This window comes from Urocitellus parryii, chromosome 5 (genome assembly GCF_045843805.1).
Source record: "Urocitellus parryii isolate mUroPar1 chromosome 5, mUroPar1.hap1, whole genome shotgun sequence".
In the NCBI taxonomy this organism is placed as follows: domain Eukaryota; kingdom Metazoa; phylum Chordata; class Mammalia; order Rodentia; family Sciuridae; genus Urocitellus; species Urocitellus parryii.
In genome coordinates this window covers 7396774-7413570 of record NC_135535.1, presented here as the reverse complement: position 1 = coordinate 7413570, position 16797 = coordinate 7396774, and the positions used below count along the sequence as shown (strand labels likewise).

At 57.4% G+C, this 16797-nt stretch overlaps 1 protein-coding gene across 3 annotated transcripts; it reads left to right on the top strand.

Moving 5' to 3' along the window:
• The first annotated feature begins 2848 nt into the window (after positions 1–2848).
• Positions 2849–16707, top strand: Csdc2 (cold shock domain containing C2). 3 transcript variants are annotated; one of them, XM_026405908.2, is made up of 5 exons: positions 4956–5085; positions 10054–10189; positions 13109–13407; positions 14366–14488; positions 15004–16707. In XM_026405908.2, exons 3-5 carry the CDS (start codon positions 13232–13234, stop codon positions 15164–15166), a joined length of 462 nt encoding a protein of 153 aa, XP_026261693.2. In that variant the 5' UTR covers positions 4956–5085; positions 10054–10189; positions 13109–13231; the 3' UTR covers positions 15167–16707. The 3 variants fall into 3 exon arrangements, with proteins under 3 accessions (XP_026261696.2, XP_026261693.2, XP_026261694.2); XM_026405911.2 differs by lacking the exons at positions 4956–5085; positions 10054–10189 and adding an exon at positions 2849–2919; XM_026405909.2 differs by lacking the exon at positions 10054–10189 and having other exon boundaries at positions 4960–5085.
• The last annotated feature ends 90 nt before the right edge of the window (positions 16708–16797 follow it).

Below are 16797 nucleotides of genomic sequence, written 5' to 3'. Positions count from 1 at the left end.
ACCAGGTACAAAAAAAAAGTGGGCACTCACCCACTGAGCCACATCCCCAGCCCTATTTCATATTTTATTTAGAGACAGGGTCTCACTGAGTTGTTTAGCTCCTCGCCATTGCTGAGGCTGGCTTTGAACTTTTGATCCTCCTGCCTCAGCCTCCAGAGCCCCTGGGACGACAGGTGTGGGCCACTGCGCCTGGCTGGGCCCTGTTTTTTAATTATTATTATTATTTTAAAAATTTGTTACGGGGTCCCACTATGTCACCCAGGCTGGTCTCACCACAGCCTCCCAAGTAGCTGGTACCACAGGCAAGTGCCACTGCACCTTCTTTGGACATTTTCAAAATGTCCCTCCACGGAGACAAAGATGCAGCTTCAGTGCCACCTGGAGAGATCAAGGAAGGGCCCAAGCAGAGTGTGCCCAGGACATGGTTCTCTGCTCTGGAATGAGCTGGAAGTAAAGTTCAAGGTCCCCCACCATTAGGCGGGGCCACTGGGTATGGGCCCTGTTCTAGGCATGGCTGTAGTGCGGGGACAGACGAGCGGCACACACATACAAGAGCCTCCCTCACACCACTCCTGAGAAAGGTCCTGAAGGTAACGTGATGGCGACCAGGGCTGCTGCCCTGGCCAAGCATCCTGGAAGGCCTTGTCCATAAGGCAAGGCTGGAGGTGAGCCCTTGTCCTTGTGAAGGCCGGAGGCCGCCGCCCAGAGTGCACGTAGGGACAGGTGCTTGCCTTAGGTTTGGTTCACAGCCAGCCCGGCTCTAGGGTCAGACTGGCTGCCAGCCCAGGACCTCAGGGCAGGGAGCTGGGAGGCCAGCTGAGGGCCAGGGTCCCCCCTGCTGCATCCCAGAGAGCTCCTCCTTGACCCCGAAGGAATCCTAGCACCAGCTGCCAAAGGAGGGTCTCCCACCAGCCAGGCTCCCCAACCCTCCTGCCGACGTTGATCGGTACCCTAGACGTGAGCACCCCAGTCATTTAGAGGGGCCCTGTCGGGTGCCTGTTGTGTTGTCTGGAGGCAGGAACAAGGCGCACCTTCCCCTCCTTTCAGATGAGAAGTAGCCCTCTCACCAAGCCCCGAGTCCCCCAGAGAGTGTCCCTGCCCCGCTCCTACTCCAGGCTCTGAACACATCTGCAGCCTTAAGTTACCGGAGTGTGCAGATGCTCCCGCCTGGGCCCCTGCCTGTCCGCCCCCTCTTCAGGAGACACTCTGCCCCTGGTTTACACAAGGCTGCTTCCATCACCCTTTGGGCTCAGTTATAGGGCCCCTTAGAGAGGTCCCCAGCCCACATCTCAGCAGGTGGACTCAGCTCCACGGATTCTGCCGTCTTTCCCAGTTGGTTTTGATCATTTGTGATCAGACATTTCTCTCTAGAGGAGATGTGACCCTCGTGAACTCAAGGAGCTCAACTTCTTGGTCCACTGATGGATTCCCAGAGCCTAGATCAACTGGCACAGAGCAGGTAATTAACAGAAATTTGCTGAACGTCTGTGTGCACGAACAAATGAGCTCTCTGAAAGAAAGAGACCTGGTAGTAGTGGTTGGACTGGAGAAGACACTGGTGGAGGAGGAAGAAAGGGCTAACTAATTTGCTGGGCAAAAATGTAGTACAGGCTGGAGACAAGTTCTAGGGTCAAGAAGGCAAATGTCCAGGGATGAGAAAACACTTCAAAGGCACTGTGGCATAGCCGAAAGAGCAAGGGTGTAATGAAACCAGAACCTTTGCATTTCCCTATGAGCTGTGTGATGCTGAGCAAGTGTCTTAACCTCTCTGTGTCTGAGCTTCCTCATCATCTGTCAAGTGACAGCAGTGTTTTAGGGGTCTGTGTACTATAAAGAGCTACGTGGCCTCAAGGCTGTGTCAGTTCAGGCCTGGCCCCTGTGAGTGGGCTGAGGGTAGGTAACAAGAGGGGCAATTTCAACTCCCATAGAGTCAACAGGACTCAGGGGCTGTTCGGCTCTAGCCACCTCTCAGCATCTCCACGGGGAGGGAGGCTTTGGAGGAGATGAGTTTTTAAATTCTCAGCTTTTCACAAAAATAGCCTCCACGCGGAGCCCCTGGTTTCAGGCAGACGATTTCTTTGTTACTCAGCGACTGGTGGGTGGGTGGGTGGTGCCGGCTGCTCATTTCCTGAATGAACAGCTGTGCCCCCGGCTGCAGGGGGGGGATAATCATCACACCACTTCACTGAGGCCCAGCCTCCTCCATTCACTGCACCCGGCTGCTGGCGGCCCTGCGCCCATGCTGGCAGCCAGGAGGGGCCTCGGGGAAGGAAACTGGATGCCCAGGGAGGGGCTAAGGTCCTCAGCCCTGGCCCTGGCCTCCTCTGCAGTGAGCCAGGCCTCAGCCTCCTCGGAACTGGCCTTCACGGCCTCCTGGCCTCCGAGCCCGGGTCCTTCCTCTCCCTCCCCTCCCCTGTCCTGCCACGCCAGCCTCCCCCTCTGCAGTGCCAACATGCACACCCCCAGGCCTCTCCCCTCTGTAATATGTCTCTGTTTTCTGCCAAGGCTGGCTCCTTCTTGTCACTTGGAGCTTAGAGAAGTCCTCCTTGGCACCCCTGGCTGCTGGCCCCTGGCTCAGCCATCAAAAGGTCAAGGTGACTGGGAGGAGAGCCCGACTCTGACGTTCCCGCCCAGGTCCTGACACTGGTTCCGATGGGCCAGGCGGGGACAGGGGCCCTGCAGATGGAGAGGGGAATGATTTCCCGGGTGACAGCAGGGAGGCAGTTCCAGCAGAGGGGACAGGTGTCCACTGTGGCCCCAGCCCTTCTTCACAAGCGCAGGCTGGTGTGTGGGGAAGTCACAGGCTCCTGTCAGACACTAGGAGCCCTGTGACCCCAAGAGGACCAGAGGCAGGCGAGGGGTGCCCAGGAGGGCATTTTGAGAACTGAAGAAGACAAAGAGGAGAGCAGAGGATCTGAGGTGAGGAGGGGGCTTCCTCCGTGGAGATCTTCCGTCAGGGCCGGGAGGAAGTCAGAAGGCTGGGCCTGCCTCTTGTCCCGTCAGGAACTGAGTCTCATTGTTCTGGGAGGTTCTGGAAGGGCAGGGAAGTGTGGCTGGTGCTTTATGCCCCTGGGTCCAAATACCTTTCTAACCAGCTGAATGACACAGGCAAGACCTTCCTCCTCACGGACCCCCTTTCTTCCTGTAAAATAAGGATGACAAAAATAAATCTTTGGGGGGCTGGGGATATAGCTCAATGGGTAGAGTGCTTGCCTTGCATGCACAGGGCCCTGGGTTCCATCCCCAGCGTCACAAAACAAAACAGACAAAATAAATCATTGAGTCGTGTCTGATGGCACACACCTGTAATTCCAGCTACTCAGGAGGCTGAGGCAGGAGGATCTCAAGTTAGAGGTCAGCCTACGCAACTTGGTGAGACCCTCATCAATTTATGAAGACCCTGTATCAAAATAAAATAAAAAAGGCTGGGGGTGTTGCTCAGCGGTAAAGCACCCCTTGGTTCAGTCTTCAGTACCAAAAAAAAAAAAAAAAGAAAGAAAGAAAGAAAAAGAAAAAAAGAGACAAGAATAAAATTATTGGGTGATTGTGAGGGTGAAACACATTACCTCACAGGTAGAACAGCTTTAGTGCTTCTTACACAGCTATTTTATTAACCACTTTTAATTTTCATAGTTGTTTCTCTTTCCATTCCCACCTCCTTCTTATTTATTATTATTATTTATTTATTTTTGTAGAGCTGGGGATTGGACTCTGGGGAGCTTTACCACTGAGCTACATTCCCAGCCCTTTTTATTTGATTTTGAGACAAATTACTGCTAAATTGCCCAGGCTGCCTCAAATTTACAATCCTCCTGCCTCAGCCTCCGGAGTAGCTGGGATTACAGGTGTGTGCCACCACACCTGGCTTCCTTCTTAATTAATTAATTTTTGCAGACCCTGTCTTTGAATAAAAGATGGGGGGAAAGGGCTGGGGATGTAGCTTAGTGGTTGAGCACCCCAGCGTTCAATCCTCAGGACCGAGAGAAAAAAAGAAAATGTCGCCTGCCCAGTGGTGCTAAGGCACCAGCAGGGAAGGACTTCTTTCCAAGCCAAGGCTGAGGGGAAAGGATGGGAGGAGGCAGAGGCCCCATTGTGGAGGCCCCCTCCACCCAGGCCCTGGGCTCACAGATGTTGTTGCATTTTGGCCCCAACAATCCTCAGGGGAGACTCAGAATGATAAGGGGTTTGGCCAGGGACACACTGTGGGGCTGAAATTCAAACCTGGCTCTTATCTGATGTGGACCCTGGGCTTCCTTTAGGAGCAGGCAGCTGTCCAGCAGGGTGCTGTGCCTGGACTGGATCAGTCCCCTCTGCCAGTGTGTGTGTGTGTGTGTTTTGGTGTGTGTGTGTGTGTGTGTGTGTGTGTGTGTGTGTTTGTGTGGGTGTGGGGGGGGGAGAAGCTACGTCTTTACTCCCTTAGGGTCCTCTTCAGTTCAATTGCATAGACCATCTCCAGGGCCTGCTGTGTGCCAAAAAGACGCCTTCCCGTGACTGGCCCACGTTCTCCACTCCAGGGCAGGGCATCTCACCGTCAAGCCAGGGGACAAGTGGGGGGCCATGTGGGTGCAGACGGAGGGCGGGAGCATCCAGACAGAGGAACGTCTGGGAGTCCCTGGGAACTTGGCTTGCCCCTCTGCCGGGCCTCCCTGCCCCGGACGCAGCCCCGCGCGCACCCCACCCCTGGCTCTAATTGCCAGGAATGCGTCCGCAGCGCGGTCCCCAGCTCTTCCTCGCCCGCGTTCCTCAGCGGCTGCCCTGACAGGGCAAATTACACGGCGGCCCAGCCATAAAAGCCACTTCCCAAACAAGAAGCTTTAGGCTGAGACGCAGCTCAGTCACTCCCCGGCGGTGCCTGGCTCGGGAGGTGGTGTCTGGGTCGGAGGCGACAAAGCCGGTGTCCCTTTAAGCCGGGATACAAATTCCCACCGGCCCCTCCCGCCGCTCCCCTGACGTCAGCGGGAGGCGTGCGGGAGTGAGTGGGGGGCCGCGGCGCGCTCCGCGGCGCATCGCACTCGGCACAGCCGCGGGACCGTCCCCCGCCAGCTCCGCCCCGAGGCCGAGCGCCCGGACCCCGCGCTGGGAGAGGTAAGGGCGGGACGGCGAGGGCACCGGCGCTGGGAACGGCGGCTCCGGCGGGGACCGGGCGGGGGGCGCGGGGACCGGCGGGAGGGGGCTGCGCCCGCCCGGCTCGGCGGCGGGAGGAGGCCGGGGGCCGCGGCGACAGCGCCCCTCCCGCCCCCCCCCCGCTGGACCCCCAGGGGAGCCGAGGCGGAGCGGCTCCCCAGCCGGCGTGCGCCTGTCGGGGCTCGGTGTGGCCCCGGAGGCGGAGGCGGCCGGTCCCTACCCAGCCACGGCCTCGGTCTGGGGACCCGGGAGGGAGCCGGTGGCGGGGAAACCACAGGGCGCCGTGCGGATGCCAAAGGCGAGTGCTGCTGGGAGCATCCCCGGTCTCTGCCCCTGGAATCTGGGCTGGGACTGGGAGGGACCGTCGGGGACCAGCAGACTGTGGCGCCCGGAGCAGCTGTTTCCTCGGGACTCTATTTTCCCCCTTGTGGATGGGGATAGCGGTGTTAATTGGCTTGGAGAGGTGGATCCTTGTCATTTTCACCTTGGAGCCACCCCACCGAGCGTCCCTGCCTCTCCCCAGCCTGCTGGACTCCCTCTGGCCTCCCCCTTGTTGGGCACAGCCCTACTCCCCCAGGGCAGGGTGATAAGCCAGGACCTGCAGGGACACTGCTGCTGTGGGATGGATGCTGGGAGTCAGGGTGGCCTTGGCTGGCAGCTGACCCCTGAGTGGCCTGGCCCTGACATGAGAAGGCCGGGTGGAGACAGGGGCGATGCTGGCTGGCACCCACGGGGTGGGTGGGGGTGCAGCAGGTCCTGCCAGGCTGCCAGCCTGCGGGTTCTTCCCGGGGAGAGGAGGGAGACCAGAGAGAACAATAATAAATACAGAGGGTGAACTGCTGTGTGGCAGCCTGGGGGAGGGGAGGAGGAAGTGTACCCAGCGGGGGTGGGCAACCTCTCTGAGAGCCTGGCACCACTCGCCTGATGCCCTCCAGGAGGGGGCTTTCTGCCCTGGGGAGGGGGGAGCGTTTTTCCCAAACCTGACTCCATCACAGATGCCTCTGGGCCTCCAAATTCTGAACGTTTCCTCTTCCCAGCCTTGCCTCCCCCCACCATCTCCCTGAAGTCCTTTCATTATTTGCCTATTCTGATTTGTATGCCCCTACCTCCAAAAAATTAAAAATAATAATAAATAAAAGGTGCAAGACGTAAATAGGAACTGGAAGCTCAGGGGGCTGGGAGGGCCACAGGACAGTCTTGGCCACAGACATTTACACCAGGCCTGGAAGAGATGGCTGGACAATGTTCATGGATGCTTGCTGGTCAGGGGGCCTCTAGGGACCCTGGAGAAACCACACTGATGGGTGGTGGAGAGGGGACATCCATCAATCCAGGACACCCTCAGGGCGGCACCCGGCAGAGGGCGCTCTGAGCTTGGCTGAGCCGGTCACGTCCACTAGTCACAACCTTGGTGGCCAAGACCCAGAGCCTTGTGGAGGGGTGCTTGGGCAGTTCAGATATCGATGTCCATGCTGCCCAGCAACGTGGGGGGCTCTTCCTCTGCCTCAAAGCCAGTGAAATGGTAGGCCTGGAGTGTGGGGGACAGAGCACACTGGACATCTCCAGGCTCTGGGGTCTCACTGATTTTCATTCAAGCTCAGCCACTCTGTGTGACTTTGATTAGTCTGTTCCTCTTTCTAGGGGGCTCAGAATGGGAAAGTGACTTGCCTAGGACCACACAGCCAGGCGGAGGCGGAGCTGGGATGTGAAGTGCTCTCCTGGTGTGGTCCTAAAGGTTCCCAACACTGTCCCTGCCAAAGAAGCCCAAAGGCCTTAAACACAGTGGCCCAAGACAGCCAGGGCTCAGACAGGGGCAGGGCAAGTGGACACTCAAGTCATTAGGCACTAGCATTGGCTGAGGCAGCCCTCTGTGCATACCAGGCACAAGTGTGCGCGCGCGCGCGCGCACACACACACACACACACACACACACACACACACACACACACACACGCTGTGGGGGGAGGAACCAGGTTTAATTAGGTCAACTCCAGCTGCAGGAGCAGCTTTGACACTGGTATTTTAAGGAGTGTCTGGGAGGCTGGGGGAAGGGAGCAGCCAGACAAGTTTCAGCTTCTGTCTGGTGGTCCCAAGGTTATGATGTCACCCTACAGGGTGACAAAGCCCCCAGCATTCAGCAAGCCCTTCCATTGCCATCCTCATGTTCCCCATCCTTTCTATTTTTAAGCAGCTGTACCCATTCTTCTCCATCTGCTCCCCCATGATGGGGGCTTTGGGCTGGGATGTTTTTATTGGGGGAATTGTTTTTAAGTGTGGCAGAGTTGGTGAGTGACTCACCCAAGGTCAAGGTCTGAGTCAGCGCAATGCCAGAAATAGAACCCCAGTCCTGGCTCCCCAGCTTTTCCACACCCCTGCTCCCCCTCGGGGGCAGTTGGTCCCTAGCCCCTCCCGCCCAGGGCCTTTCTGTACTTTGCCCCCAGACATCTCCAGGGTGCAGAAAAGGTACTCTTGACCAGCCGTGGGACCTCAGGGAGCCTCTTTCACTCCTCTGGATCCCGAGTGTGCTGATGGCAGTCTTTGCGTAGGTTGGGGTGCAGGGCTTGGCAGGTGGCTATAGCTGTTAGGTGATAGCAGGACTTCCTCTGCCAAACTCGAATCATGTGCCCATTTTCCACACTGAACTGGGGCTCTCCAAGGGCAGAGCTGTCTTCCACATGTTTGTCACGGTGCCTGGTACTTCGTTTTATTTCAGTTACAGGTGTATGTGTAAATATTTTTTTTTTTATTGGAATATAGGACACTGGTTAGGAAATGTCACCTTGGGGTCTGCCCCTTATATGTGTGTGTGTGTGTGTGTGTTTATTTATTTATTTCACTCATTTATTTCATTTATTTTTTTTACGTGGTGCTGAGGATCGAACCCAGGGTCCTGCACATGTGAGACGAGCGCTCTACCGCTGAGCCACAACCCAGCCCCCTTATGTATATTTTTGACAACCTCAGAGGAGAGGTGGACTGACCTTCTTCAATCATCTGGAACAGCCATGATTCATGTAGCTAGAGATAAAGCTGAAGCCCAGAGAGGGACATGTGCTAGTCCCACATGTGCTAGTCTACACAGCATTGGGTTTGCTCTCCCCCAGCTCCCCTGGTGGGGAAGGACCATAGCAACCATTTCTGCTCCATTCTTTTGGAGGGGAGTTGAGAACTAGAGCAGAGCCCCAGCTGGCTATGGTCACCTGCTGCCAGGGCTGAGTCACCATTCAGAGTGCCATGGCTCTATGACACTGGCTCTATCACACCTGGGTCATCTCCAAATAGGCCTGACGTTTTGTTTTTGTATCCCTGGACCCCCCACTGGTAGATCAGGGTCCCCTGGAGTTTGGCTTTCATGCAGGGCAGAACCAAAGTCTGTGGCCTGGGAGATACCCTCCCACAGGGACATCGCCTGGCTCTGCCCTGAGCAGGTGTCCTGATGAGGACACTGAGACCGGGAAGGGAGGGTCGCTGAGCAAGTGCTGCAGAGGCGGATCCAGCCTGGGCAGCCCCCCTGCTGCCAGGAGCTGGTTCTGAAGGGAATTATTCCAGACACCAAAGCCCCCGGACAGACACCAGATCCCTCTAGGGATGGCCTTTCCTGGAGTTGAAGCAAGTCTCTGTCTCTCTGCTCTTAGGGGAGTTTATTTTTGCCTTTAGTTTCTCAGGGAAAGTTCTTTTTGGGAAAATTCCAGCCTCAACCCAGCTGAACCAGGAACAGAACTGATCCTCATAGGTAGAACACTGGCTCTCCATCTGACAGTTCTGGGCTCTGTCGCTGGCCTGCTTACCTGTGTGACCGTGGGTGAGTCATTTAACCTCTCGGAGCCTCAGCTGCCTCATGTATAAAATGGAAACAATTATAATTTAGCCTTTCAGGGCGAGTGGAAGGTTACAGAATAGAAATCAGTCCCTTACAGCCCTGTACAGCGGGAGGCATTCGGACAGCAAACCCTTCAGCATTTCCCCTGCCCTCTTTGACTGTGACACTCTGGAGACAGGGTCTGAATGGAGGCTTGCTCTGTGTCCCCACCCCATCTCCCTCACCTCCCAGGCTGCTGGGTGTTGAGCAGCTCCTCCCAGTCCAGAGCCCTCTCCAAGGTCACACAGCAAGTCCACAGCATCATGGGGCCTCTCACAGGGCTCCTGACTCCCCACTGTAAGGCCCCCCCGGTCAGCTTGTCCTGGCCTAAGTCCCGGCTCAGACATGGTGGCCCTGACTGAGTGACTGAATCTCTCTGAGCCTCGGTTTCCTTGTCTGTAAAATGGGGTCAGAGGCCTGCAGCAGGAATTGAATAAAAAGAAACTTCAGGCTGGGCTGTAGTTGGTAGAGCGCTTGCCTACTATGCACAGGCCTGGGTTCAATCCCCAGAGCCCCCCCAAAAAGAGAGAAAGAAACTGAAGGTATGAGGGGCAGGGACCCAGCAGTGGGCAAGTCCCAAGGAGGGTAAGAGTGGAAGGCCAGCTGGGCCCACGTGCCCCCACAGCACCTCCAAACCTAAAACAGCCCGCCTGGGAGGAGCGAACCCTGTCCATCCCATCCATCCTCAAGACACAGTTCCATTTCTTGGATGGAGAAGAGGAGGCTGGTGGGAGGGGCAGGCTGTAGGGCCTTGGCTCTCTGCATGGTGGAAGCTGCCTGCAGCTATGCCCTGACGTGCTTCCTGCCTTCTCCTGGGAAAGGGCTTCTGTGGCTCTTCTATCCCCGCCCCCACTGGTCTCAGCTGCTTCTAGCCCCCATCCTGGGAGAGGAGGCAGGGAGGCTGTCCTCGCTTTACCCTTCCCACTGCCTGCTTAATGTGGAGTCTGGAGTGGTGGTCACCTGGCTGACCTGGGAGCAATGGGCATCTGGTTGGCTCAGCAGTCCCCTGCTCAGTGCCTGCATCTCCCTGGTAACTGCTGGACTCTGTCCCCCTCCCCCATTCCCCCCAGGACTTCCCATCACCGGCTGTCACTGCCAAGCACAACTCCAGGCCTGGGAAAACTGCAGTGGGGAGGCCTGGACGCCCTGCTTCCCAGAGAGCCCAAGGCAGGTTTCTGTCCTCACCACCTGACAGCCTTCTCCCAGGTGGGGTAGGCTGTCCAAGGAAGGCCTGGCACCTAGTGCCTCCCCAGATGGGGCGTTTTGGGGAAGCTTGCTGCCTGGGGAAGCTTGCTGCCTGTCTTTTTTTTTTTTTTTTTTGGTAACAGTTTTGTTGAGATATTATTTATAGGCCTTACAATCCACCTGCTTAAAGTGTGAGATTCTGGGGCCTGGGTGTGGCTCCAAGGTCAAGGGCCTGCCTGGTGTTCACGAAGCCATGGGCTCCATCTACAGCACCACAAAACAAACACACAAAAAATCTCTGCCCTGTCCCCTCCCACAGCCCCTCTTCTGGTCATTGCATGTAAATGGAATCATGCAATGTGTGGGCTTTGTAAAGGCTTCTTCCGCCTGGCGACCCGTGTTCAGGGTTCACCTGTGTTGCGGTGTGGTGTGAATTGCTACTTCGGGTCTTTTCACGGCCCAGCGATGTCCTTCTATAAGGCTGTACCTCAGTTTGTTCGTCTGTTGGTGAACATTTGGGTTGTTTCTATTTTTTTACTTTTTTAATAGAGTTGCTGTGAAATGAATTTGTTTTTTAAGTTGTAGGTGGACACGATATCTTTATGTTATTTATTTTTGTTTACGTGGTGCTGAGGATCAAACCCAGTGCCTCATAGGCACTAGGCAAGTGCTCTACCCCGAGCCACCATCCCAGCCCCATTGGCTGAAAGTTTTTGTATGGTTGCTTCTCTCTCTCTTTTTTCACTTTTCTCCTTACTTTTTTTTTTTTTTTTTTGCAGTGCTGGGGATGTCACCCAGAGCCTCATGCATGCCAGGCACCAGGCAGGCGCCCTATCCCTAGGCTTCATCCCTAGCCCTTTTTTCTTCTAAGGGGCACATGGCTGGGGTGTGACTCAGTGGTAAAGTGCTTGCCTAGCATGGTGAGCTAGGTCAACCCTGGGTTTGATCCTCAGCACTTCAAAAAGTGGGGGAAAAGTATATTTTACCCAGGCAGGAGGACTGCTTGAGCCTAAGTGTTCTAGGCCAGCCTGGGCACATACGTAGTGAGATCCTGTCTCAAAAAATAACAATAACATGGGGTTGGGGAAATAGCTCAGTTGGTAGAGTGCTTGCTTCACATACAGAAGGCCATGGGTTCAATCCTCAGCGCCACCAAAAAAAAAAAAAAAAAAGATGAGGAGCTGTTGCATAGCTTGGTGGTTGAGTGCGTGCCTAGCATGCATTTGCAGCAGCAATCAATCAATTTGAAAAATAAAAAAATAAAATGGGGATGAAAATGCCAAGCCCGGCCCCCTAACTCCTGGAGTAAGCTCCAAGCTGAGTGCCCCACAGCCCTCCCCGGCTACATGGGGAGAGCATGGGAGGCGGGAGGGTTCTTCCCCACCTCCACCTCCAGGGATGCAGAGCCAGCTCACCATCTTGGCCCAGAAAATTCTCACTTGTGATTTGGGGCAGAAGCCAGGGGACATGCTGCAGTGACAGGGTGGACCAGTGGCTCCTAGGCTCTGGAGCCCTGCTAGGTGGTGTCTTCCTGCCCTTGGACTCTGAACTCCTGAGAAGCCATAGCCAAGACCCACCACAGCCTCAGAGGGGGTGAGGCAGGGGTTATCAGCCCCGCTCGATGAGGAAACAGAGGCCAATGGAATGCCACCCAGGATCAACAGCTGATAAGGAGCCTGGAGAGCTCTCCTGGGCCCAGGCCGCCCGGCTCAACTGGGCAAGTGCTTCTCCCTCCCCGGGTTCCTCAGCAGCTTTAGTTGGGTTCCAGGACTTCTTGACCCTTTTCCTCAGTAGAGGAACACACAGGGTGGGTTTTCTCAAGGTCATCTAGGCACCAGCTGTTGACTGGGGACTTCTATTAATTTGCATTGACAATATGGGTGCATTGGGTCTCTCAGGATGCCAGGCACTGGCCCACACTCATCATCATTTCATCCTCCATATCCTCACATGACATTATTGACCTCGTTTTGCTTCTTCCTCTTCTTTGCTGCTGTACTAGAGATGGAGCTTAGGGCTTCACATGCTGGGCAAGCGCTCTTCCACTAAGCTACACCCCCAGCCCTTCAGCCTCATTTTGAGAGGCTGAAACTGGGCTAAGGAAAAATAGCCCACATTCCCAAGAGCTCATGGTGCACTGGTCTTGTTCACTCTCTCTCTCTCTCCCTCTCTCCCCCTCTCCCCCTCTCCCCTTCTCCCCCTCTCCCCCTCTCCCTCTCTCCCCCTTTCCCCACCCCCACCCCCACCCCCCGCGGTCCCCTGCAGTGCTGAGGATCAACCCCAGGGCCTTGTGCTTGCTAGGCAAGTGTGGTCCGGTTTTAGGCATGTATTTAACCCTCAGAGTAACCTTTCTATGAAGTAAGAAGCAACCTATACCCAAATTTTAGAGCAAATGATGCAAAAGGTCAAGAGTGTCGATCAAGGCCCCAGAGCAGGTAGGTGGATTCAAACCCGTGCTGTCAGGTCTGGACCCCGCACCCCTGGCCACCATGTGGGTCTGCAGAGGTCATGCTTAAGATCACCAAGTTGTAGGTGACCGAGTTGGGATTTGAACCTAGAGCTGTGAACTTGAAACACAATTCAAATCTTGGCCACCCTGCATTGCACCTCCCCGGCCCCTGGCGTTAGAAGCCTGGACTGCAGGTTGAAGCACTTGGGGCTGACATGGCATTTGTTTGTTTTTGTTTTGGTGCTGAGGTGGAACCCAGGGCCCCACACAGGCTGAGTGTGTGGTTTACCCCTGAGCTGCACCCAACTCTGACATGACCACTGTGTCCTCCTGGTGGACAGAGAGGCTGAGAGGCCTGAGAGGCTGAGGCCATGCTGCAGGAGCGGCAGGCGGGAACCGCCCTCCCTCCTCGTGCCCAGCGCGCAGAGCTGTCCCCAGCATGCAGAGCGTACCCCGCAGTACTCACCCATGCCTCCCTCTCTCCCTTGCAGACGGAGCCTGTGGCTGGCAAGGCCACCGAGCAGGGCCAGGCCGGGCCCTGCCCGCAAGGACGCCCAAACCCTTCACCGGCCCCCAAGCCACAGAGCCCACCAGGCTCTCCTGCCAGCCCCACCATGACATCGGAGCCCACGTCGCCTCCTGTGGTGCCCCCACTCCACTCCCCCAAGTCCCCTGTCTGGCCTACCTTCCCTTTCCACAGGGAGGGCAGCAGGGTCTGGGAACGAGGCGGAGTCGCTTCTCGGGACCTGCCCAGCCCTCTGCCGACCAAACGGACGAGGACATATTCAGCGTGAGTATGGCTCCTGGCTCAGTCTCTGGTCTTCCCTCAGGACGGGGCTGACCCCACCCATTCCCATCCTCTATCACCCACTGTCCTCACCTGAGGATGGAGAAGCTGTGTTTGGAGCTTCCAGTAACTTCCATGTTTATTCCTTCATCCCACAAAAATGTACTGAGCTCCTGACCAGGGACCCAGAGATGAGTGAGACAAGAGCCCCATTCGCAGTTGCTCACAGTCTGGGGACCCTGTCCCCCACCATCGACGCCTGGCAGGGATGGGCAAGGAGAACCCAGGCCCAGGGACGAGGGCCTGCTCGCAGGGTTGGGAAGGTGTTCCTGGTGGCCCGGGAAGGCGGAGCCGCACGGGGCTTGCCTTTCGGGAGGGGGGGGGGGCAGGCTGGCTCTGTGGGGCAGGTCAGGTCACTGGATGAGGCCATGAGGGTCGCAGTGGGGGGTTATGAGACCCACAGGGACACAGACTTGGCTTGGCCGAAGGTGTTTTCCGTTTGTTTGTTTTCTGTGGCAATGTTGACTGTCCTGTGTCAGACCCAAGTCCGGGCACAGAGCCTATGCTTAGCAAATGGCAAGTGAAAATGAGTGAGGAACGCGTGGGTGACAGCAGCTTCAGGAGCGCGAGTTCCCTCGTGGGGAGGTACTCAAGCCTGGGCTGGACGTTCTTCATCAGGGTTCTTACAACAGGAACCCATTTAAGCCCAAACAAGGAGGGGAGGGTGCTGTGTAGACAGGGGGCACTGGCAAGGAGTCAGGAGACCCTCTTGCTGTGCTACCCTGGGAGAGTCAGTTTCCCTCTCTGGGTCTCAGTCAAATGGGAATGATGTGAAGTTGAATGAGCAGCATTCTGTGTTCCCACAGCCCTGAGGCCAGCTTCACAGGCAGGGCCCAGGGAGGGTGGGGTTCCAGAGGGGTCTCCCCAGGCCGCAGCTCCAATCCCCCTACCCTATCCCCAGGACAGCCCGGGCCTCTGCCGGCCCTGTGTTCAAGGGCGTCTGTAAGCAGTTCTCACGCTCGCAGGGCCACGGCTTCATCACCCCCGAGAACGGATCGGAGGACATCTTCGTGCATGTATCTGAGTGAGTTCCCTTCACCTCCTTGTTCCTGGCTCAGAGGGGCCTCTCCTGCTTCCCCTTAGGCTGGCGAGGTCTGTGTCCCTCTTAGGTGGGGCTGGGGGTGTGTGGAAGGAGGCAGCTGGGGCTGGGGGAAGGGGGCATGCAGACCTAAGAGCCCTGGGAGCCCTGGGAGCCTGTTGCAGCCTTGTGGGGACCCGAGGGGCTGGACCAGCTCCCGGGCCTCAGCCGGGAAGGGGCCTTTGGTAGATAATGACGGGGAGAGGTGGGTCTCGGCCTGTCCACACCCACCCCTAATGCCATGATGGAGGATCTCGGAGACACCCCTGTGATCTTTCACCCTCAGCTCCCAGAGAAGGAACTATGTCTGATTCCTGTTTCACAGAGAGAGAGAGACCAGGCTTTGCTAGGCGATTGGCGCAGGCTCCCTGGCCTCTCTAGGCTGGGGCCAGGCTGCCTTGGGCCAGTGGTGTCCGGAGAGGGGCCTGCTCTTGGGCTGACGCCCCTCTCCTATTCACCAGCATTGAGGGAGAGTATGTGCCCGTGGAAGGCGACGAGGTGACCTACAAGATGTGCCCCATCCCACCCAAGAACCAGAAGTTCCAGGCCGTGGAGGTGGTGCTCACCCAGCTGGCCCCCCACACCCCCCATGAGACGTGGTCTGGCCAGGTCGTGGGCTCCTAGGCAGGGGCAGCCACACCAGGAAGGCGGGCAGCAGCGGGCCCTGTGCCCCCACAGTGCTGCTGACCAGCCCTGGGCGGCCTCAGTGTGCACGTCCATCTGTCTGTCTGTGCTCGTGGCCGTGAGTGTGTGCCTCTACCCACCCGTGACCCGTGACTGTTGTGTGAGCCAGTCAGGAGCCGGATGGAGGGGAGGCTGCCAGCCCTGCCTTGGCCTGCCCCTCCTCCATCCTCCCTGCAGCGCACACCCCACCCTCTTGCCCCCTGTCCGCTGTTCACATGTTGACTGAGCTTCTGTGAGCCTGCGTCAGGCTCACAGGGACTCAGGGGACTCCTCTCTTAAGAGCTTGCTCCCCTCACTGCTGCCCACAGCCCTGCTGGGCCCCAGCCCTGGTCCTGGGCAGACCTTGCTTGTGCTCCTGCCTCCTGCCCTGGGCTGGGGGTCTCTGCCATGGCCTGGCCCCTTTCCCTCAGAAGCCAGGCAGGTGAGTGCTTTCCGGGAGCCTCTAGTTCCAGCAGGGGAAGAGGAGCTCCAGAAAGGGGTTCTTGTTTCACTGGCCAGGCCCCCCTCGGCCTGGCAGTGGCTCTGAGCCCACTGAGGCTGTGTTCCTTCCCTCAAGGCAAGGAGTGGGGACACAGCTCCTCAGCTTGGATGGAGCCATCCCCTCTACCCTGACTCCCAAACTCGAGACGCTCAGCCCTGGGCCCAGCCATGACAGCTGCTGAGGACTTGCTGATGGACTGACGTGTCCCCTCAGGCCAGGCCTGGCCAGGCCCCCGAAAGATGGCCCTCAGCCTGGGAGACCATGGGCCTTGCAAACCCAGGCTAGACCCCCTTCCCACAGGTCCCTGTCAGGCCCCTAGCCAAGGTGGTCCTCATCCTGTCCAGGCTTGGAGTCCCTATGGGACTAAGATGTGTGTGTTTGTCAGAGGTGGCCTGGCCTAAGAGACCAGGCAGGCCCTGCCCACCACACCTCCTTCTAGAGAGCGCATACTTAAAGTGGCATAAAGGGGGTCACAGGCTCAAGGGAGGGCCCGCCAGGACAGCGGCCGTTATGAGACCCACTCTGCAAATAAAACTGGGGGCTCAAATACCCAGATGAGGGGATCAGTAACTGGCTGAATGGCCGTGAGGTGCCTAAAACCCAGGCGAGAGGTCAGCGGGACATCTGCTTCTCACCCCTGCCCGGTGCCCACTCCACAGAGGCAGGGAGCCCAGAGCTGCTGGGGGCACTGACCAGCCCCAACAGTGGGCAGGGCCAGCCTGACACCCGCTCTGAGCTAGGCTTCTCTGGCAAGGCCTGTCCCTGAGGATAAGGACCCGTGGCCCTCTTGGCTGAGGGCCTGTTGGTACAGGACTCCTTGCCTGCCAGGCTTCCCTCCTGTAAGCAGACCCCCTTTCTAGGTGCCCTGGGGCTGCCTGGGGGGCAGTGGGCAGCAGCTCTCCTCCCCATTCTTGGGTCCTCCAGGCCCAGTCAGAAGTCCTCCCAAGACCCCAGCCACGGACTGCCCATCCTTCCTAACACTGGCAATAAACTCTCGACTGTGACCTACACTGGCCCAGAGCTGCCTTTGTCCTGCAGGTTCCCTGGGGAAGGACACACCCAACTAGCCCTTTTGGGGCTTCAGTGTATC

Bases quoted from the DNA above. Each gene is read 5' to 3' on its own strand.
- Csdc2 (XM_026405911.2), top strand. From the start codon at position 13,232: ATGACATCGGAGCCCACGTCGCCTCCTGTGGTGCCCCCACTCCACTCC. The intron at 13,408-14,365 runs GTGAGTATGGCT...CCCTATCCCCAG, and splicing joins CGGACGAGGACATATTCAGC to GACAGCCCGGGCCTCTGCCG. The intron at 14,489-15,003 runs GTGAGTTCCCTT...CCTATTCACCAG, and splicing joins ATCTTCGTGCATGTATCTGA to CATTGAGGGAGAGTATGTGC.